The sequence below is a fragment of the Lissotriton vulgaris genome, unplaced genomic scaffold, assembly GCF_964263255.1.
Source record: "Lissotriton vulgaris unplaced genomic scaffold, aLisVul1.2 SCAFFOLD_683, whole genome shotgun sequence".
In the NCBI taxonomy this organism is placed as follows: domain Eukaryota; kingdom Metazoa; phylum Chordata; class Amphibia; order Caudata; family Salamandridae; genus Lissotriton; species Lissotriton vulgaris.
The window spans coordinates 360,572-384,206 of NW_028251994.1; the positions used below are offsets into that span (position 1 = coordinate 360,572).

Sequence of the window (23,635 nt, forward strand, 5' to 3'; positions counted from 1 at the left end):
GGTCCCTACTGGGAGTCCCCAAGGTGGAGCCGGGCATCCCCGGCGTTGATGGGGCCGTTGTGGAGATTAGGCAAGCTAATACCCAGAGTTGCCGAGTGGGACCCCTGGTTAGAGTGGGCACCGAGGCGAGAATGATCGAGTCCGCTGACCTTGGTCCACGACCTTGCCGCGTCGGGAATTGAACCCTGGTCCCGGGCCGACTTCTGCTTCTGGGTCTGCTGCCTCTAACCAGTGAGCCCCACCATTCCATGAAGTCATTTTTCTTAGTGACTTTGCAGAAATGGAAAGATCAAAGATAAGTTTAAATATAATACCTTGAGCACCACTAACAAGAGACGGGTTTTATTGTAATGGAGGTGACTGTTTACATATCAAACCCTGGCAAAGGAATCATGTCATTTACTTTTTGTTTTATCAACAAATTATTTTAGCATGATTTGCCAACAAACTTCCAGTCCCATACCAAACATCGTGGCTCGTAACATTGCTTGGTGGTTAACTAAGCTACTGAATAGGTCTGTGTGAAACCTGCAGTCAACTAGTTTAAATTCTGCTTGGTTTATACAGACTCTCATGGCCCCAAGAGAGTGGCAGCAGGCAGTGAGTGGAAGCAAGATATTATTTTCTGTAGTAGGGGATCTCTGTGTATAGTCATAATCTAGTGAATAGTCCCGCCCATGTGCGTGGACCCCGGCAATCAAAAATAATCTCTTAAGGTGTCAAAATAATGCAGAAACTGCAAAGACACTTAAGAGAGAATTTAAAGACAAATAATGCAGCCTATATCCACAGGCTACACTGTCCAGTACTTCAACTAGAATTTCCACCAAAAAAACACCACACACAACACAGCCTGCAGTTTCTACCATAGAGAAACTTGCCTCCCCCAGTCAAAGACTCTGGAATGATAGAGAGGAAGGTAGGGACAGACAAGCCCCATAGGCTGCCATTATGTGGCTTAAATAGGATACTGTGCCTTTAAGAGAACTTTCCAGAACTTCTCCCAGTATCCCAGAATGCATAGCAGGTCCCTCTTACTTCAGTTCTTTTTTCCGGCTCCTGCTTACAGGACCCTGGCATTGAGCTCTCCCTTTTACAAGGGTTTATTGAATTCGTTTTTGCACTTTTAACTTTTAAAAGTGTTGCTGTTACTGCTTGGTGTTCTCTTCTCACTTTTGTGCTGTTTTTAGGCGTTTTGGGGCTCCGAAATGCCTGGCCTTTTTGTCAAGTGCCCAGCATGTGAGAGGAAGAAGGCCAAAAGCGACCCCCATGATGTCTGCATCGTGTGCCTTCCAGAAGATCATGGCCCTGAGGAGTGTGTTATCTGCCAGCAACTTTCTGCTAGGACCCTCAGGGACAGATTGAAGATCAGGCTGGCTGGCCTGGAGGATAGGCGCCAACGTGCTGCAGGTGGGTCTGGGCAGCCTGGGAGGGATCCCTCTGCCTCTGCTGAGGCCCCTGGGGGGCTCCCCAGGGGCAGGAAGTCCAGCCAACGATCCCATTCTCCGTCGGCGTCGATGGCATCGACGACGGCGTCGAGAGGGATGACGACGGCGTGCTCCCCTTCTCCCCGGGGCTCCGGGTCGAGACGGCGCGACGGCTCGACGGCGAAGGAGAAACCGACGTCGAGGCCGCCGTCGACGTCATCGTCTTCGTCGACGTCGAGGTCATACCGACGCCGAAGGCACATTGACGTTCATCGACGCTCGCCGTCGAGGCGGCGCCGACGCTCGCCGTCGAGGCGACACCGTCGGTCGTCGTCGAGGCGACACCGTCGATCTCCATCGCGGCGACGCCGCCGATCGACGTCGAGGGGCTCCTCGACGTCGGGAACATCAAGGCGAGGACGGCGCTCGTCGTCGAGGGCGGACCGCCCGACGTCGAGAGGACGCCGAAGGTCGACGTCGAGGAGTCGGCGTTCGACGCCGAGGGGGAGGCGGTCGACGCCGAGGAGACGGCGCTCGACGCCGGAGTCCAGGAGACGTCATTCGACGCCGGAGAAGCGTCGTTCTGCGTCCAGCAGACAGCGGTCAGCGTCGGGGAGCAGGTCACCCGCTCCAAAACGGCGGAAAAGGGACTCTAGTCCCAGGAGTCACGCTGCTTCCAGCGGTGGTCGCAAGAGGAAGAGGTCGCCTGCGGATGGGGATGGATCTCCGCGCCCCTCGCCTGGAGGGACACCGGGCTCGGTGTACTCGGAAGTGTACACTCCGCCCCGGCCCAGGACTCCGACTCCTCCCCCCGTGCCTAAGGAGGACCCTCCGCCCAAACCACCACTGCCTTCAGGGGACACTCCTCCACCTCCGGTCCCTCCGCATGGGCCCGCACCGCAGCCGAAGGTTCCTCCTCCGAGGTCCACTTCCCTGCCGTCCCTGCCTGCTCCTCCCAAGGGGACTCCGAAACCGAAACCCCGGGAGGAACCGAAGACGCCTCGTGATGAGCCAAGGAAGACCCCTCCGCGCAAACCGAAGGAGCGCCCACGGGCTGGCAGGTCTCGCTCTCGCTCTGGGCGGAAGGACAGATCGAGGCACAGATCATCCACGAGATCGAGGCACCGCCATAGGAGGCGCGAGTCTCGCTCTCACACGAGGTCCTCTGGGACCAGGGATTATTCACCTACCCTATCGGGGTCTCCGGACACCAGAGTGTCCCCGATAGATGACCTGGTGGCCTTTCAGGACGTACTGTTGCGGGGCGCAGCGAAGCTCGGCATCTCCCTGACGGTGCCTACACCGAAGACATCGGTCATCTTCGAGACGCTGCATCAGAGGCATCTGTCTCGTCCTCTCCTGCCCCTGGTGCCGGGCCTGGAAGAACCTGCTATGGCTCTGTTTCTCACCCCGGCTGTGACGAGGGCGGCCCCTTCGAGATTACTTAAGAAGTACCGAGCTCCCGAATCGGATCCGGCCTTCTTGAGGGCCGAGCCTCCACCTGACTCCGTCATCGTCACGGCGGCCCGCAAGCAGCATGCCACCACCCCGACCTCCACGGTTCCCCCGGACAAGGAATCGAGATGGATGGACTCGGCAGGAAGGAAAGTTTGTGGTACTTCCGCGACCTCCATGAAAGCGGCGAGTGCCACGGCTTTGTTGGGTCGCTACGACCGCGCCCTCTGGGACTCCCTTGAGCGCTTTGCGGAGCATTTGCCCCGGGAGCAGCGTGAAGACTTCACGGAAGTCCTGAGTGAGGGGATGCTGGTGGCCAACCAGATAATCAGCGCGGCTGCGGACTCTTCCCTGTTGGCGGCTCACGGATTTTGCCACGGGATCAACCAGCGGCGTCACGCATGGCTCCGGCTTACGTCCCTGAAACCGGACGCACAGCAGAGGGTGGCCAATCTGCCGTTTTCCGGTGAGACCCTCTTCGGGAAACATGCCGATGATGAAATGGCCCGCATGAAGGCGGAGGCCGAAACGCTGACGGCTGTGGGCCTGGAAAAGCCCAAAGAGACCAAGAAGCAGTACCGCCCCTTCCAACGGCGGTTCGGCGGACAGGGCCGAGGTCGAGGACAGGCCTCAGGACACTCCCAGCAGCAGCAGCAGTTCCGGAAGCCGTTCCAGAAGCGGCAGAGGGGCAGGGGAGGCCAGCAATCGGCTCCGGCGCCCAAGGGCCAGGCGGGGCCTAGGCCCTAGGAACTTACTTCCCCCGGATCCGTTACCCACTCCGGTAGGGGGAAGCATCCAACTTTTTCTGGCAGAGTGGAGACAAATTACTCAGGACAAGTGGGTGCTGAATATTGTTTGCAATGGATACAGTCTTCGGTTCACCAGCCCTCCTCCAGCTATTCCCCCGGTCAGCTCGCAGTTTCAGCTGCGCGAGCTTCAGGCGGAAGCGGATATCCTGTTGAGGAAACGGGCGATAGAAGACGTACCTCGGTCTCAGAGAGGAAGAGGTCTGTACTCCCGGTTCTTCCTGGTTCGCAAGAAGGACAAGAACGAGTTCAGGCCCATTCTGGATTTGCGACAGGCAAACAAATGGATTCGCAGAGAAAAGTTCCGCATGCTGTCGTTGCATCAGATTTACCCTCAGTTGCAACAGGGGGACTGGCTTTGCGCTATAGACCTACAGGATGCTTACTTCCATGTGCCCATTGCACACAAACACAGGAAGTTCCTGCGGTTCCAAGTCGGCACCAATCACTATCAATACACAGTACTCCCATTCGGACTGAAGTCTGCGCCGAGAACGTTCTCGAAGTGCATGGCGGTGGTAGCAGCACACCTGAGGAAGACCAAGGTGTTCGTCTACCCGTACCTGGACGATTGGTTGATCAAGGCATCCTCCTTCTCGGAAGCGCGAGCACACTTCCAGAAGACGTGCGTTCTCTTGAACAAGTTGGGGCTGCACATCAACATGGCCAAGTCTGTCCCGACTCCGGTCCAATGCATACAGTACTTGGGAGCCTCCATCAATACGCTGTCAGCAAGCGTGTCTCCTTCGGAAGAGCGACGATTATCACTCCTTCGAAAGGCTCAGGCTCTTATGACGACTCCATCTACAACAGTGAGGACGGTGTCTTCTCTACTGGGATCGATGGCCTCTTGTATCTTCCTGACGCCACACGCACGGCTGCACATGAGACCGTTGCAGGAGTGCTTGGAGGACCAGTGGGATCAGAGGAAAGGATCTTGGGACGACAGGATTCGGCTGTCGCTGCATGCTCTTCAGTCTCTGAAGTGGTGGTGTTCGGCGGAGAATCTCCTAAAAGGGGTTCCCTTTCACAAGGACATACCCAAGCAGACTGTCGTGACGGATGCGTCTCTTCTGGGATGGGGAGCGCACTCCGGGACTCTACAGATTCAAGGCACGTGGTCACCGATGGAGGCCACGTATCACATCAATTTCCTGGAACTCAGGGCTGTTCACTTGGCGCTGAAGGCCTTTCTTCCGTCCTTCCAGACCAACTCTCTGCTTGTACAGACGGACAATACCACCACGATGTATTACCTCAACAAGCAGGGGGGCTCGAGATCGCGCACCCTGTCTCAGGAGGCGCAGACGATCTGGCACTGGCTTCTAGCCAGAGGACTGTCGATAACGGCCACCCATCTGCCAGGTGTGCAGAATGTTCAGGCAGACGCACTGAGCAGGCTGCTTCAGGAAAACCACGAATGGGTCATAAACGACGAAGTACTAGGAGAAGTCTTCGCAAGGTGGGGAACTCCAGACGTAGATTTGTTCGCCACCGCCGAAAACAGCAAGTGCAGAGACTTCGCCTCCAGGTACTTCCAACAAGGGACGCTGGGGAATGCGTTGTGGATCAACTGGACGAACAGCTTTCTGTACGCCTTTCCTCCCATTCCCCTGATTCCGGCGGTGCTCATCAAGCTGGCCCGATCCAGGACTCGGATGATACTCATCGCCCCGGAGTGGCCCAGGCAGTGGTGGTTCACGGACCTACTTCACCGGTCTCTCCTTCCTCACATTCGGTTGCCGTGCAGGCCGGACCTTCTCACGAAGTTCGGGGGACGGATGTTACACCCCAACCTCTCGTCTTTGAGTTTGGCGGCATGGCTCCTGAGATAGTGCAATATGGCCATCTGAATCTGCCCGATGATTGCATGGACATACTGAAGGAGTCTAAGAGACCTTCCACTCGGACTTCATATGCTTACAAGTGGAAGAGGTTTTGTATATGGTGCCATTCTGAGAACCATGATCCTACTACCTGCAAGGAAGATGTCATCCTTCCTTATCTTTTACATTTGGCGCAGTCTGGCCTTAATGTCCATTCCATTAAGGTACATCTTGCTGCATTGACTGCCTACAGGAAATGCCCTTCACAGACTTCCTTTTTCCAGATCCCTGTGATCAAAGACTTTCTGGAAGGTTTGAAGAAAGTATTCCCTCCTGTCAGGCTTCCTTCGCCTTCGTGGGAATTGAATGTGGTGCTGTCCAGATTGATGAAGGAGCCTTTTGAGCCTATTCATAAGGCTTCGTTGCAGCACCTGTCCTGGAAGGCGGCGTTCCTCGTGGCCATTACATCGGCCCGCAGGGTGAGTGAAATTCAGGCGTTGTGTTGTAATGAACCTTATACTGTATTTCATGCTGCTAAGGTTGTTATGCGTACTCACCCTAAATTTCTTCCCAAGGTTATTTCTGATTTTCATATCAACCAGACTATAACTTTGCCTACGTTTTTTCAGAACCCTTCATCCCCAGCGGAGAGGTCTCTCCATTCCCTGGATGTGAGGAGGGTCTTGAAATTTTATCTGGATAAAACCAAAGATATTCGTAGGTCTGACCAGTTGTTTGTCAATTATGGATCGGTCAGGACGGGTCTTGCGACCTCTAAGCAGTCCATCTCTAGGTGGATTGTGTCCTGCATACAATTGTGTTATCAGAAAGCTAATAAGACCTTAGGGGGTAAGCCTAAGGCTCATTCCACCAGGGGCAAAGCTGCCACGACGGCTCTGCTCCGTAATGTGCCGGTTGCTGAAATATGCAAGGCAGCCACTTGGAAGTCGGTTCATACCTTTGCTAAGCATTACTGCCTGGACACTGACGCCAGGGCAGACGCTCAGGTTGGACAGGCTTCGCTGCGGAATTTGTTCGCACAGTAGTGGCGTTATGTATTATTCTCCACCGCCGCTTTGGTGTGGGGATGGGCTTGCCATTCTATTCACTAGATTATGACTATACACAGAGATCCCCTACTACAGAAGGAGTAGTTTCTGTCCTGTAACTCCAGTTCTGTAGTAGGGGTATCTCTGTTATAGTCATAAGCGCCCGCCCTCCTCCCCGGTGGAGATTGTTTCATCATACAAGAATGCGACAGGTCTGGCGTGCTTCGCCTTCAAAAAGAACTGAAGTAAGAGGGACCTGCTATGCATTCTGGGATACTGGGAGAAGTTCTGGAAAGTTCTCTTAAAGGCACAGTATCCTATTTAAGCCACATAATGGCAGCCTATGGGGCTTGTCTGTCCCTACCTTCCTCTCTATCATTCCAGAGTCTTTGACTGGGGGAGGCAAGTTTCTCTATGGTAGAAACTGCAGGCTGTGTTGTGTGTGGTGTTTTTTTGGTGGAAATTCTAGTTGAAGTACTGGACAGTGTAGCCTGTGGATATAGGCTGCATTATTTGTCTTTAAATTCTCTCTTAAGTGTCTTTGCAGTTTCTGCATTATTTTGACACCTTAAGAGATTATTTTTGATTGCCGGGGTCCACGCACATGGGCGGGACTATTCACTAGATTATGACTATAACAGAGATACCCCTACTACAGAACTGGAGTTACAGGACAGAAACTACTCCTTATATTTGTGTTATAATATGGCTACGGTGTTAAACAGATAAACTACAGATACATCGAAATCTGAATACAGTCCTTGCTTTTTTATGTTTTCATCAATTTACACTGGAAACAGTCAGGTTTGAAATTGCTTTCTTGGAAGTTTTAGGTGCTAAAAGACTTCAATGAGGATAAAGAAAACTTTCCGACTAGAAATTTTAGTATAAGGGCACATGGATAAAGACTGGATTTCCCTTCTATTTTTTATTTTTTTTCGAACAGGTTGTGAATTTTTGGAAAGATGTTGACGCACGCGAGAAAGCTGCTTTAAAAAGGCAGGGAATTTGATTATTTTCGGGAATCCAGTAATTATTTTTTTCAACATGAAATAATGTCAACGTTTAATTGTATGTTCACTTGAGGTTTATGGACTCCGAATGTTATATACCATTGTGGCTAGATGAGAGCACTATCTCCACTCTTTAAGGAATCGTTGACTCTTTAAAGCCTTCCCTCTGGGCCAGATGGAATGGCCATTACATAAAATATATTTGGTTCAAACAATTTTAGCCACAGCTCTTAAGTGCTACAGCTAAGTTAGCCAAAACTTAAATGCTGAACATGCTAAACTGAAAGTCAGTAGATGAAATCCAAATCGGTCACTTCTACCTGAACAAAAACATAAAATCGAAATCACGTTTATCAAAAAAAGAATTCTTCCTTAAAAACAACAGAACTGATTTCTCACTTAAACGCATCATCAAACTCCTCAGAGATCACCTGCGGAGATAAAGTAGTCAGCTACTCAATTAGAACCAAGGCCCCAAAAGCATGGCCAAAAAAAACTATTAAAATTAAGATAATACATTAAATGAGACAATTTGACTCTGCTTTAACTGAAATATTTCATTTAAAATTGTAACTCAACATTGGGGGGCTTGACGACAAATTGTAATACCATGCTGGTGGCCAACTATTTAAAGCCAAAAACGAGAAATCAAAAAACTGTGCTCACAAGAACAAAAGTCATCTGCTTATAAAGAATGCAAAAATATTGCATACTTTTAAGTACTTCTGTGAATAGCTGCACCCACTGTAGCTGCACACTACTGTAGGAAGCTAGCTGCACACTACTGTAGGAAGCCATCTGAACTCTACATCACTGACTATGACTTATTCTTCCAGTTCTACTAAATTCAAGTTGGAAAAGTCTCTATTTTGTGTGCTCATGTGCTCCCTGGCCCCATGACGAGCATTCCGTTCAGGGCCTCAGCATGTTTGACCCCGTCAGTCCTTATAGCTTACTCGTTTCCTTGCGTTCATATTTTTCTGCCCCACTTGTGTTGCTTGACCCTTTTGGGTACCTTACTCCTTCCTTTCATGAGGGATTATGTGCCTCATCCTGTGTCCCTTTGTTTTCCGTCATGATGGTTTTCTGGCCTCTTTTCAGGCTCCCTCTCCTGCCCTGTTCCTCCATGTCCCAGCATGTATTTGCTTCATGAGGTAAGGCTGACAGTGGCAGTGTCTATCGATCCCGCTTTGATGCCAGGTAATACTGCTACATACTACACTCTTGCACTGCTGGAGTTGTGGATGAGGAAACGCTAAGCAAAAGTGACTATTTTAAAGCTGTCTTTTAAATTGACTTGCAAATTTAAACATTTTAAATTGTATTATAATTGAGCAAAAATTGTAGTACATTCTTATCTGTGCTTAGACGCACTCCCTTGGCGCTGACAGGGGCTCCAAAAACGGTAAATACTCAGCGCTCTGTGTTACAGCCTGCCCGCCCCGGTCCGACTCGGTATCCAATACCGTTGAGCGGAGGGCGGGACAGGTACGAGCCTGAGTGACACACTTCCTGATTCCCGCTCTAGACTCGAGCGGTTAGCGCTCTAGCCTTGGTGCAACAGGGGCTATTTAGGCGGCGAGGAGGTGAGGCAAATTGCGGTAAGGCTGACAGTGGCAGTGTCTGTCGATCCCGCTTTGATGCCAGGTAATACTGCTACATACTACACTCTTGCACTGCTGGAGTTGTGGATGAGGAAACGCTAAGCAAAAGTGACTATTTTAAAGCTGTCTTTTAAATTGACTTGCAAATTTAAACATTTTAAATTGTATTATAACTGAGCAAAAATTGTAGTACATTCTTATCTGTGCTTAGACGCTCTCCCTTGGCGCTGACAGGGGCTCCAAAAACGGTAAATACTCAGCGCTCTGTGTTACAGCCTGCCCGCCCCGGTCTGACTCGGTATCCAATACCGTTGAGCGGAGGGCGGGACAGGTACGAGCCTGAGTGACACACTTCCTGATTCCCGCTCTAGACTCGAGCGGTTAGCGCTCTAGCCTTGGTGCAACAGGGGCTATTTAGCCACTTGTCGGAATAAGCGCGCAGCGGTTGCGCGCAGGGGGGCGCCTTCAGACGCGCCGAAGACAAGCCAAAGACCTGCCCGTCTGCGCCAGAACGGGCTAGGGGCTATGGCGGGTCTTGCTGCTCCATCACATACCCTCTCCTCGGTGAAAGTGACATACTCCTCTAAGTTACTGCGTAGTCTAAATGTCCCTTCGCCACCAGGTGTTAAATGCACCGCTCACCTACAGGCTGAGGGTCCTTTCTCATGTCGTCTTTGCCACACCCAATTCTCTACCGCTCAGACATTGACCCACCGTACACTGTGTCGTTATCCAACGATATCTACGCCATCTCAAGTCATAGACACCGCCCTGCTAGGAAGGAAAAACATCCTATGTAACATTAGGTCCCTCTCAAAACATACGGCGGAGGTTTGGGATATGATCGCTTCCAATCAACCCGAGCTGTGTTTTCTCACAGAAACATGGCTCAAGCCACATTGCACTCCTGCCATCACTCTTGCAGTCCCATGTAACTACAAAATATTGAGACTGGACCGCCCTCTGAAAATTGGCGGTGGAATCGCTGTGGTGTATAAAGAAGAACTGAGAGCTACGATTTTAGAGGAACTTAGCTCCCCTGAGATTGAAATTCTGATTTTTAAAATACAGTCATCCTCTAAGGAAAACTATAAAGGTGCCTTAGTCTACAGGCCACCTGGTCCATACAAAAAATTCACTAATAACTTAGTTGAACTACTTGCTCCACACATTAATGATGATTGTGAGTTCACACTAGTTGGAGATTTCAATGTCCACTGTGAGAAACTGGACTGCAGTGACGCTCAATCATTAATAACAGACCTATCAACCTTAGGTTTAATACTGAAAAATAATGGACCAACCCACCAGGCTGGCCATACTCTAGACTTAATTTTTTCCAACGTTCAGACGATATTATGCCCGCCTGCTACTCAGGTGAGCTGGACTGACCATTTTATTGTGGAATTTACTACCCCCCATAGAGCACCCAATCCCACACACCCCAGCACCTTACCTTGCATCCGTAGACAGTGGCATAAAGTTACTAAATCTACTTTTAAAGAAATTTTTTACCTCCCTGCCCTTCGGCCCTCGGATGACATTGAAGCAGCTCTCAAGAAATTCGAAGGCGAAACTAGGAAAACTATAGATAAAATTGCCCCATTAAAGCTTTTTAAATCTAGGCCAGCCAAAAAGCAAGAAGTCTGGTTCTCTGATCATTTAAGAACTCTCAAACAAGGAGCCAGGAAATTAGAAAAAAGATGGAGAACTTCCCATCTCCCTGAGGATAAGGAAAAATACTGGGGTGCACTATCCTCTTACCATAAAGCAATACGTTGTGCACGGAAAGCACATATTGCTACCCAAATACAGGAGGCTGGGAATTCCCCTAGAGTTCTTTGCCAGATATTACAGACATTTGCTAAACCATCAGCATGTGAAGCCCCTGACATGTCATCTCAAAAGCTGTGTGACGAAATCTCCTGTTTCTTCACTAACAAAATTGATAAAATTTATGACAAAATACTATGTACAAATCAGGCCTCATCTACTAACATGACATCCTTCCCCAATCTTATAGATTCTATATTGGACTCACAACCCCTGGACAGCTTTCCCCTTATTTCACTTCAAGAAACCTCTACCCTCATAAATCGGATTAAAAGTGGAAGTCCAGAGGATGTCATCCCTGCTAGATTAATGCCCACTTTGGAGGAACACCTAAGCCCTTTGATCACAGAATTAGTAAATCTGTCACTCACCTCAGGTACTGTCCCCAAGGAATGGAAGCGGGCACTCGTCAGACCCATAAGGAAAAACACCGCCTTACCTTGGTCTGACTTGACTAACTTAAGACCCATCTCTCTGCTACCTTTCCTGGGGAAAGTTATAGAAAAACATGTCAATCGTCACCTGTCCATATACATTGAACAAGTACAAGCCCTGGATGAATCCCAATCAGGATTCCGCCCCAAATACAGTACAGAATCCACCTTGCTGTCTGTTACTGATGATCTCCACGCTTACCAGGACAAGGGCCTCTCAGTCATCTTGGTTCTACTAGATCTATCGGCAGCGTTCAACACCGTGTCTCATTCCATCCTGACTCAACGGTTGTCGAGCGCTGGCCTTAAGAACAAAGCCCTTGAATGGCTAAAGAGTTTCTTAGCAGATCGCACCCAGAGAGTCACCATGGGTGCATATCGCTCGACGGAAATTGAGATCTCCAAGGGGGTGCCACAGGGCTCATGTCTGAGCCCTACGCTCTTTAATATCTATGTGGCACCCCTGGCAGGAGTGCTGCGTAGATACGTCTTTGTCCCCGTATCTTACGCAGATGATACACAGCTCCTGTTCCCCTTCAAAACTCTTTCCGCTGAGGTTAAGAACTCTTTCTCGTCTGGTATGAAAGAAGTGGCAAATTGGATGTCCAACAACTATCTCCAATGTAATGTCAGCAAAACGGAAATCATGTTATTTGGGGAAGCCAAGATACTCTGGACTCCTGATTGGTGGCCATCTGAGCTAGGAGCAGTCCCTGAACCTAAACAGGTCGTGAAGAATCTGGGTATTCGACTTGATCACGACCTGTCACTAAAACAACATATCAGCTACATCTCAGGGATATGCTTCCACACCATTGGCTTGCTCCGCAAAATATTTCCATTCCTACCTAACTCAATAAGAAAAACTCTCGTTCAAGCACTTATCCTGAGTATCCTGAGTCGGATCGATTATTGCAACGGTCTGCTACTCTCTGTCAACGAAGGAGTGCTAGATAAACTACAGGTTATTCAGAACACGGCAGCTCGCCTTGTTCTAAATGCCCCCCCGAGAACTGCCTCCAAACCCCTCCTTGAACAATTGCACTGGCTCCCAGTCAGACAAAGGGCAAAATTTAAAATATGCTGCCTAATTCATAAGTGTGGACAAGGACCCGTCTATCTTGAAAGGAGATTTATCCCTTATGTTCCAGCACGATCCCTCAGATCAAGCAACAATCTCCTCCTCGTGGTCCCCCATGTCAAAAGAGCCAGACATGGAGGTAGAGCCCTGTCCACCATGGGTCCAAAGATGTGGAACAAATTACCTTTGGCTCTAAGGCTATGCAAAGAGCACTTTACTTTCCGCAAACAGTTAAAAACTATCCTGTTCAAAAATGAAATCTAAATCCCATCCCTCTGTATATCTGCTGTTTTACCGGTCAAAAAGCGCAGAGATACTCCTGGCGGAGTGATTCAAGCGCTATATAAACTCACAAATAAATAAATAAATAAATAAATGAGGGGTGTCTGGCTTTAGTTGGTACCAGAATGTTACTGACCATCTCCTGATGCCAGATTAAATTCTCTACTTCGTATTGCTCCCTCCTAGGCTGCATGGGGATTTGCTGCTGGGGTGACATGGCTGTGGCCGAAAATCGATCCCAAATTGCGCTTTGGACCTCTCCTCTATGAGCCTTTTTGTCTGTGCTCCACAGTCCCAGCTATTGATCATTGAAGATTGCTGCCCCATGCGGCTCCCCTAAAGCCGCCCTTTTTGCCATCCATTGGTGTTTCTTAGACTGCACTGGTGCCTGCACCTTTTGGACACTGACATAGTACGGTCTCTTGGTTCTCCCTTTGTTAATTTTTTTCTGCCTTCTAAAGTGCCTGTCATCCCTCTGTATTACCCTCCTAGTTTACACTAATTGTGGCTAGATGAGAGAGCTATCTGCACTCGTTAAGGAGTCATTGACTCTTTAAAGCCTTCCCTCTGGGCCAAATGGAATGGCCATTACATATAATATCTTTTGTTCAAACAATTTTAGCCACAGCTAAGTTAGCTAAAACCTAAATTATGAACATGCTAAACTGAAAGTCAGTAGATGTAATCCAAATTGGTCACATCTACCTGGAAGGAAACATAGAATCGAAATTACGTTTATCAAAAAAAGAATTCTTCCTGAAAAACAACAGAACTGATTTTGTAGCACTTAGTTGGGCATGTCAATTGTTGGCTATATCTGCGTCCGCGTCCCTACCTGTTTCCCCTTTTTCGGGTGAGCATTCAAGACCTCTTGTATATACTTTAGTATAAACTTATATTTGTATGTACTTTGTGGGCTCTGTAGATCATCCTAGGACTTGTCTGCTTCCACTTAGGGACTTTTTTTCTGTTTCAACTGCCTTTATTTAACTGTGTTGATAGAAAACGACCAGTAGAAATCGGTAAACTACCAGAATTGTTTTCTGCTGAGGGACTTTCTTTTTTTTAAATGTTTCTGGCAACTGCCTCTATTTAACTTTCTTGATAGAAAATGACCAGCAGAGGTCAGTAAAATACCAGAATCACTTTAGCATTCTCTAGATTCCAGTCCATAAAAAATTTCTTCCACAAGTACCCGTATGACAATAATATTTTTTTCAAATCTTGTATTTTCAGTGATATGACAACTTAAGGCCCTGATTTTATATTAAAAACAGAGCTTTGGACTATACTATTTCAAGCTGAAAGGCAATATTTTTCTCCATGTGTTCCCATACCTGGCGTGTCACGCAGTTTGGTGCTTATTTTCCCTCCATGTTAAAGGACAGTAGATGTTTTCGCACCCAGGCTGATGCGCTGCTTAGCTAAATACATAGAAGGACCCAAAGGCGAGACTGATTGCATTGCAAATGCTTGTTTGAGGTTTCCCACCACCACTGTTTCTTCCCCTTTCATGTTTCCTTGTACATCCACTGCATGTATCTTTGAAGAAGATTTTTTGTCTCGCTTGGTGTATACTGTCCGTGTGTTCACATCCACTCCCCTAGATCCAGATGCCCTCCTTTTTATGCGATGTGACATTTGCTTATTAGGTCTCTTGGTCTTCCCTCAGAATGACCCTCATCCTTCTCCTTTTCCCATTTTTACTCTTTTTTTCTGCGAAAAGGTTCAGTAGGAAAGAGACTTCTGAAACCTCTTTCATCATCCCTCTGTAGTCATTCATTCTTACTCCTTGTTCATGCTCTTCTCACTTTCAATGAGCCATTCTGTCATATTCATCCTCATTCCCCTCTGACTTCCAGCACTCCTTCATTATATTCCATTCTTATAGGTGGAAGAGGAGTGCCCTCATTCCATCCTGCACTTTCCTTTAGTTTTGACCCGCTACGCTTTCATTTCCTATTCTTCCACCACCTTCCCATTCCTGTTCTGTTCATTTTATTCCCTTTGGGCAAATTTCCTTCCGACCTTGGCTTCCCCAGCATGCAAGGTTTTTTATCTTAATCAGTTTTTCCTTATTTTGCATTGCTTCTGTCTGTTTTCTGTCTCTGCTTTGTGATTAGGTTTGTGATAGATATAGAAAAAAGCTGCAGTCCTAAATGCCCTGATTACCTTACGCTTTCGTTTTTTCTTAAACTGCACCAACTTTTAGTGTGTATGGTTTTTGGGGGAGTTTTGTAACTTTTTTTAATGATTTGTTTTCCGGATTTGAAAATATTTTTTATTGTTTCCTGGAGGTAGGACTCAACACTAGGTCAATGGTACTTTTTTTGGTGATATTGACATTCTTTTAATTGTAATTTAAATATAACTTGCTTTCTTCCATTGCGTTTCACTACATTGCTGTTCAGCAAATTGGAATTTCATGCGCATGATACAACTGCAGAATGTAAATGTAAATGTAAATGTGTTTGTATTTATATAGCGCCTTCTACCCAGATGTCTCGTAGCGCTGTATTCATACCGCTGTGGAACCCTTCCTGGCTTTCCCGTGAGATGTCCACTCCTGGGCACCCCCAAGGTGAAGCCAAGCATCCAAGCGCTGCTGCGGCCATTGTGGAGATTAAGCAAGCTATTGCCCAGAGTCACAGAGTGGGACCCATGATTAGACTAGGCACCGAGGCGGGAACTATCAGGTCCGGGGAGATTGAGTCCAAGAGCCGCCGAGGCGGGAATTGAACCCTGGTCCCGGGCCAGACCGCTGCATCAGGGTCTGCCGCTCTAACCATTGGGCCACGCTTCTCCACATGTATGTATGTTTTGTACAAATCCTTCTATTGGCATCATCAGAAGCAACCACCTTTGGAGCATTTTAGGATAACGAGTTTCTGAAGGCCAAGGAGCAGTTTTACAGCCACGAAGAAAGGCAAGGTAGTGGATTCAGAACCCCATAAGCTATTGTAGAAATACTTTGGTTAGGTACAATTTTATGATGTTCCATCCATCAGGTCAGAAAAAGAGTGTGATATATCGAAGGCCCGAATAGAAACGCTGGTTCTGCCATGTGGAAGAATACCACATCCCATATGTTGCTGGATGTGGTTTGACAGGCTACAAGCACTCGTTCATTTTTGATCCATTTTCTGCTGTTTCAATATCTTATTGCTAGTTTCCTTTCACTTGATCTTTCCCTGTCCTCCTGTATATTATTGTGATTCGCTTCATTTGGGCTCTCTTTGTAGTTGACAAAAGCATGGGGTGCGCATGTGACGGCTGTGTGTTCTCAAGATGCCAGTGCCTTAGTGACGGACCTTGGAGCAGATCATGTCATCGATTATAAATCGGGAAATGTGGAGCAGCAGCTGAAATCTTCAGAGCTGTAAGTATGAATGAATGATGTGCACACTGAACACCGACCAGCGAGAGGGGGATCTGGACTCTTCTCTTGTAATTAACTACCTGTACTGAAATGTCTGTGCAATACAAACACCGTTTCAATTATGTAATTTTTAGGTTGAGCCTGGGCAGCACATGCGCTGCTCTGCAAGGCATGTTGTATCAGAGTATGGACTTGAAGCTTTGCCTACTCTCCGCCCATATTTGTCATTGGCTCGTGCTATTGTCCTTAAATGCTGGCTTCTGATTCGTTAATAGATTTGTTAGTCCCTCCTTAGTACCACCTTGTTTTCATTTGTAACCTACCATGAGGACTAGCCCTTTTACTTCTGTTGTTACACGGTATGTCTTATTTAGTCTGTAAGCACTATTTTCTTTAATGAGTTTCTCCTACTGCAGCCACAACATGCTTTCCTGCAACATTCAAAGCGCTATGCATGCATTCACTTTTCGAGCAGCCCGGGACAATGGCGGCCGTTTCTTTGAAGTTATTTAGGTATTGCATTTACAAGATTTTGTGCTATTGGCATTGTAAATTACAATGATTTTTATTTATGTGTTAATTATCAAAACAGATAAATAAAAGGCATTGTCATTTACAATGCCAATAGCTTAAACTCTTGAAATACGAGACCTATTGAATTGCAAATGCTTTTTAGTTTTGCTGTGAGAGGATCGCTTTCTCCAGGGCCCCACTTCAGTTATTTTTCCCTGACAAAAACATCAGGAAAACTCCACAAGACGAATTTTTTTTGTTTTTTTTGTTTGAATGACAAATCCTATAGTAAAGGATGGCAGGTCCAAAATTAAACTTTTACATTTGTAAGAAGATTTTACTGTTTTTCAGCAGAGACCTCAAAATGTATGAACGGTGCCTATAGTATGAAATAATCTGGAAACAATTTAAAAAAAACACAATTTGCCAATAAAAGGAACAAGTTAAAAAAGATACAAATGAACGTGGGCTGTATTACCGATAGGAGAAAAGGTCTGTGGACTTTGAGATCAGAAAGTTGGTGCTGTAGGGAGACAACCGGTGTCATGGTAGATTTCATAAAGAAGAGTTTAGCAGAGGGAGGAAAGGGTCTGAATGCAAAACCTCAGAAGCTGCAAAAGGGGATCCTTGATGCGCCATCACATAACACCACCCGGGGTATTGCATCAGTGATGCGCTTACCTGTGATAACAGGGACCACAGCTGCAGTAAGATGCAGTTGGTGCATTCGACATACTTTATGTATCCTGCACCAGGGCGGATGTTTACATTTTATGGGCCAGTTTTATTTCAATGAGGCATACAGCCATGAAGTGGTACTGGATGCAAATGCAGGTGCTGAGCTCTCCAATTAGACTGGCCTTTCTTTTCTTTTTTTAATTTTCAAAAAACCTTTATTGATGCCAAAAGGTTCTATATGCAGCATGATGCATACGTCCCAGGCGGGCGGGCAATGCAAGTTGACATGTAATAAAGCATTAGAGGCGGGAGAGGAGGTACACAGCAAGCCGCCTACCACCACATCGGGCCGGCCGCGTCAGGTGGACGAGTAGTATTATTGGCATTTAAAAGGTCTCGAACATTTATTATCTAAAAAAAACAAATAACACAGTCACGGTGCCACTAGTCACCAATCTTAGGCTGGCCTTTCTTACATAGTGGACCACCGTTGATTGCCCGGCTGCTCTAAAATGCCACGTAGATGGAGCAACGCGCCTTCTGATGTTCACTGGTTTGTCGCACCACCTCCTCTGCAGCCTATGGTCACTCATGGGAGCGTCATTCAGTTGTATGGGCGTCAGTTTATGGATAGAAAGGTAATAAGTGTGGCCTGCTTTCCAGTCTGGGGGCAATTGTTTGTCATGTAAGACCTGCACTTTCCCTTGTGTCAGACCTGCCATAAGAGAAAAGGAGGTGCAACAGGGGCAAACCTCAATGCATTCCAGAGGGATTGAAGGATAGAGTGGTATCTGAACCTGCAACAACACTGCCCCCTCCCCCTGTTCTCAGATTTTCCACTAGGGCAAATGCATGCGCGCATTGCAACTTGCAATGTCGTGGTGAATTGTGTGCACGTGCAGATTCCTTTGTGAACCGGCTTGTGTGCAAAATGTTTGAGTCTGCCCTTCTCTCTGCTGCCAGGATGAGTTGAATGAATCTGGCCTTGCCACCTCCCTGTTCGCCTAACTGAAGACTTTAGCTGTTGTAAAAACAAGAATATTCAAATCTCAGCTAAACTTCCTTCCCTCCACCCACTGTTGCAGAGCTGAGGGACTGCATATTCAGAGTAAGATGGAAGAGACTAGCAAGATGCTGGATTTAGTATGGAGAGAAGGCAACTGTTTAATTCCAATGAATACATTTAGGAAATATTATTCTCGCAGGGCGAACAGAACCTGGTTGTTAGTAAAACTGGCAATGCTTGTTTTTTCATATTTGAAAAATGCATTAAAGGTAAAAGAAGCAAATCTGGAAGCATGCATAGTAGCAGTCAGGAGTAAAAAAAATAGTAAAACTAAACTCATTGATTCTTTACTTCCCTTAATTAATAATCTTGCAAATATGTCATGTGGAAGGCATTCTTCAGACCAGCATTACCCAAGACCTTTTGATTTTACTAAAATTATTGATATTCATTTATAATATACTTACTTGCTGGGGGCATTTGTGAACACTTACCTGTGGCGGTAGGGAGCCGTGGGGGGAGCAGCCAGGAAGGACCATTCGCCTGCCCAGCCGTGAGGGAAACGGCCAACGCGGCACGAACCTCAGGGACGCTCCTGGACAAACCGAGCGCCAGGAACCACAGTTCCCAGCAGCCCCGGCACAAGGCGCGCTCGTGACGCTCCCGCTGCGCCTGGAGGTGCCTCAAGAACGCGGAGCGCCGAGCGCGCCTGGGGGCATTTGTGAACACTTACCTGTGGCGGTAGGGAGCCGTGGGGGGAGCAGCCAGGAAGGACCCTTCGCCTGCCCAGCCGTGAGGGAAACGGCCAACGCGACACGAACCTCAGGGACGCTCCTGGACAAACCGAGCGCCAGGAACCACAGTTCCCAGCAGCCCCGGCACCTGGCGCGCTCGTGACGCTCCCGCTGCGCCTGGAGGCGCCTCAAGAACGCGGAGGGCCGAGCGCGCCTGGGGGCATTTGTGAACACTTACCTGTGGCGGTAGGGAGCCGTGGGGGGAGCAGCCAGGAAGGACCCTTCGCCTGCCCAGCCGTGAGGGAAACGGCCAAAGCGACACGAACCTCAGGGACGCTCCTGGACAAACCGAGCGCCAGGAACCACAGTTCCCAGCAGCCCCGGCACCTGGCGCGCTCGTGACGCTCCCGCTGCGCCTGGAGGCGCCTCAAGAACGCGGAGCGCCGAGCGCGCCTGGGGGCATTTGTGAACACTTACCTGTGGCGGTAGGGAGCCGTGGGGGGAGCAGCCAGGAAGGACCCTTCGCCTGCCCAGCCGTGAGGGAAACGGCCAACGCGACACGAACCTCAGGGACGCTCCTGGACAAACCGAGCGCCAGGAACCACAGTTCCCAGCAGCCCTGGCACCTGGCGCGCTCGTGACGCTCCCGCTGCGCCTGGAGGCGCCTCAAGAACGCGGAACACCTCCTGCCCCGCGGGACGCGCGCGGGACGGCGCCGGGCGAAGCCCGGGCAAAGGGCGGGCCCTCTGTGGCCCTCAGAGGCACAAGGAGGACGGGACGGGCCACTCCACTTGGTCCTAACATTAGAGGTACAGAGACTTTATACCTTATATATATCTATGTTCAACTGTCCAGTGTAGCAATCGGGCCCTACGTAGTCCTCCCATTATGTCTATTTGGGAAGAGCTTAATGCCATGTGCGGTACTAACTATGTTCCTGATATATTAACCCCCCCCAGAGTGGGTAAAGACACTGATCTCATAAACTGTACCACCCAGGCTGTACCTGTATCCCCTGATTTAATCCTGTTTAACAACGAGGAAACTCCATTAAATGTCGATCTAATGTGTTGTAGCTCCTCATCTTTCCCTGCCAATCCAATTGTATTAACGCCACATAAAGCAGAGAGTACATTAAATAATCCTGTCCCCCCCCTTCAATCGACCCTATTGGCCCAATTTGAGCGATTGCTGAATGCTGCTCTGTTACCCCTGGTCACTAAAATTAAGGAGTTGGGAGACAGGTTGACCAGTGTAGAACAAATAGTAAAAAGGTCTTACCCACCAACTGTAAATTCTGCTGTTTCCCTACGTTCCACGCTCTGTACAAACCCTGACAAGCCTATTTCCATTGAACACAGGAAAGCAAGAACAATTGACCCTGCCCTGAGCATACCCTTCCCAAGGGGCCGAAATAACACTCTTAAGCCTACTAGTGCCCCTATTAACGCCTCTAGATATCCTCAGGCAAGAAGGCATAGAATTAACTTACCCCCTGAAGCCGCCCCTTACGTGTCCGTTCTTTCCGGGGTGCCTGAACTTGGTCAGGGCAATCACGAAACAAGCGAGGATCTGCTAAATAAGACCATCTTTTGGCTTAACAACAACAGACCGCTGCCGCCCGCCTTAGATGGCGGAATTTTGAGCGTCAGGAGGGTGGGGTGGTTAGGCAGATTGCCTAAAGACATTCCGGGAGACCTGATATTAATCAGATTTAAACAGAGGAACATTGTCCCCTACTTAAGACTTTCTCTACCTAAATCCGGAGATGGCCCTATTTCTATTTGGGACTTGTTTGATTTTTACCCGGGCCCCAGAGAAATGAACAATAACACTTGGTGATAGGGGACCCTGGCTACCACGTGTTTATCCAATATGTTCTTAATAATAGTCTTGTCGTACATGCTATGTCATTTTTCTTTATGTATCAAGGCCTAATCGATTGCTTGACGCTAAGGCTGGTCCTCGAGATCTTGTTTTTTAAATGGTTATGATTTCTCCGAAACACTTTCTTCATTTTTATTTACTTATTTTAATGAATTGATCTATAATTGTATGCTTGTATGATATTTTATGACGCTTATATGATATTTCTTTGCTGAATATCGAATAAAGCTTATTTTGATTTGATTTGATACTTACTTGCTGGGGTTATCAACAGCCCTTTCCATCCAATGATCTGTAATTTTATGCCATTTATATTTTTCTTCACCCCCTTCGGCGTACAACATGGGGCTGTGGGTCAGCCTACTTCACCATTGCCTAACTTCACTGTGAGTGATGGCATTCTGCTCTTTTACAAAGAGCACTTCTGCACAGTTATTCTCTCGAACGACAGGAATACTATGACAATGTGTTCTTTTGAGACCAACACAATATTTTGCAAATGCTTTTCTTCTATTGGGAGGGCCTCGCAGGTCCCCACCACTGCTACTGGGCTGCTCCTATCTCGTCAGATGTATGCATCGCAGACATAATAAAATATTTAAGAAACAAAATATCTCAAATGGGCTGTCACACATACGAATGAATGTGCATGCGTCCACCTGCATAGGATCTCGTCTGGTAAGGGAAACAACCATTAAAACACAGTCATTACAACGCACTACCTTTACAACGCAGCTGTTACAACGCAACTGCTACAACGCAACTGTCTTTACATCACATGCCAATACAACGCATTCCATTACAACGTATATCACTACAACGCATGTCACTACAACGCATGTCACTGCAATGCATGCCATTACAACGCATGCCGTTACAACACATACCATTACAACGCATGCCATACAGCGTATTATAAGGTGAGTAATGGGGATTGTTTAGTTTTAGGGTGGGTATGGGTTTTGAGGTACATGGGGATAGTATTTTTACCCCTACACTATCCAACACTACCCTATTGTTGCACTCACTGGAGTTGAAATAGTAATTTTTACCTCAACACTATCCAACTCTTACCCTATTGTTGCACTCACTGGAGTGGGAATCGTAATTTTTACCCCTACACTATCCAACACTTACCCCACCTCTGCCCCAAAAGTATTATGCGTTGTAATGCAATACGTTGTAATGGTAGTTGCGATGTAAAAACCGCATTGTAAAGGCATGCGTTGTAATTGTTTGCGTTGTAACTTCATATATTCGTCTGGTAATGGTTTCAACTCAATAAAAAGTATTTATTTGTTTATTTATAAAGTTTTATATAGCACAAACCTAAATTATTTATAAATGTGCGCATGTTTGTGCACATGTGAACAAATAGGTGGCTATCTTTCAGTGTTTCTTACGTTAATATAAAGCATTCTAAGTTGGCTGCCCATGGGTGTGCACACATTCACAGCCATTTTTTAACTGTATTAACTTTTTCACAGGGGTGAGCAATCATGACACAGTATAAGCATTTGAGCTGCAGTTATGACAGTTCAATGCAGGGCTTTAAGTGGGATAAATAAACTGTGGGGGGTCTCAGAGGGGCGTGTCCTATGTAATCAGACCGTGGCTTAAACACATAAGCTAAAAATATGTGTTTACCATACTGTGGTGCCCAACTGATATTTTGCTGCCGCTTTCCATTATTGCATTCAGATACAATACAACAACTGACATTACACCTGAAACAAGCTAGGACTATTGGCTCTGTCAATGGTTGTTAGCTGCACAAGATAAATGAGTAAAAACAATGACTTTGTTGTAAATAATATTGAAAATGCTTCAATACTGAAAATAATGAGCCTGTCAAATAACTGTAATGCTCAATTAAGAATGTTAAATCAAACTCTGTAAAATATTTACTCATATTTATTGTGGGCTAGAAAAATGTCTAGAAACTGCTAATACTGGGCAGCAGGAGCCCATGCAGCGGCTTTGACGCTTGAGACCTGCTACATGTAGAGCCTAAGTTTTGCCCTCCACCCCTCTTGGCCCACTGCCAGTGCTTAATTTGAGCCTGTGGTTTCTGGTGCTTAGCACCGGCACTCAATTGTCAACACTGGCACTTATGGCAATCTGTCACCTGATGGCACTGTTTATCTAATTTAGAGATCAGCACAACAACATTTGTTCCTTTATTCAATATACTTTGAAAATGACTACTACCTGCCGTCCAAGCTATTCTTATGACTTTGGCGGCCTGGAATAGTCGAAACTGCCACACTCGTATGTGTGTGATGCTTAGTAATTGTGGTGGTACTGTCATTGGTAGCTCTGGAAGGGGCAATAGATGGTCAACCTGCCGTGGACTCTTGACAAGGGCCCTGGCACTTATTTATTTACAAATTAAGCACTACCCTGTGCAGATTCCAAGGCAGGCATTTTCAGATCACTATCAGGTGATCATACCTTCCGAGAGCCCGATAGGGACCCGTCTCAGCACCTGCTTTTTTAAAACTGCATGGAGCTAGACCCGGCCCACTTTAAGCCCTGGTTATATGAAAAGCAAACAATGCATAGCATGGAAGAAACATGATGCACACTCTGAAGCCTTTTACCGTGGCATCGAGGTTCCTCTAGAAG

At 47.4% G+C, this 23,635-nt stretch overlaps 1 protein-coding gene across 1 annotated transcript in view; it reads left to right on the top strand.

Annotated features, from left to right (window-relative positions):
• The window catches only part of RTN4IP1 (reticulon 4 interacting protein 1), a 316,827-nt gene that overhangs the window by 160,228 nt on the left and 132,964 nt on the right, over positions 1-23,635 (top strand). The window contains exon 7 of the mRNA XM_086950968.1: positions 16,053-16,189. Within this exon, the coding sequence (XP_086807094.1) occupies positions 16,053-16,189 (137 nt within the window). The remainder of the gene's footprint in view (positions 1-16,052; positions 16,190-23,635) is intronic.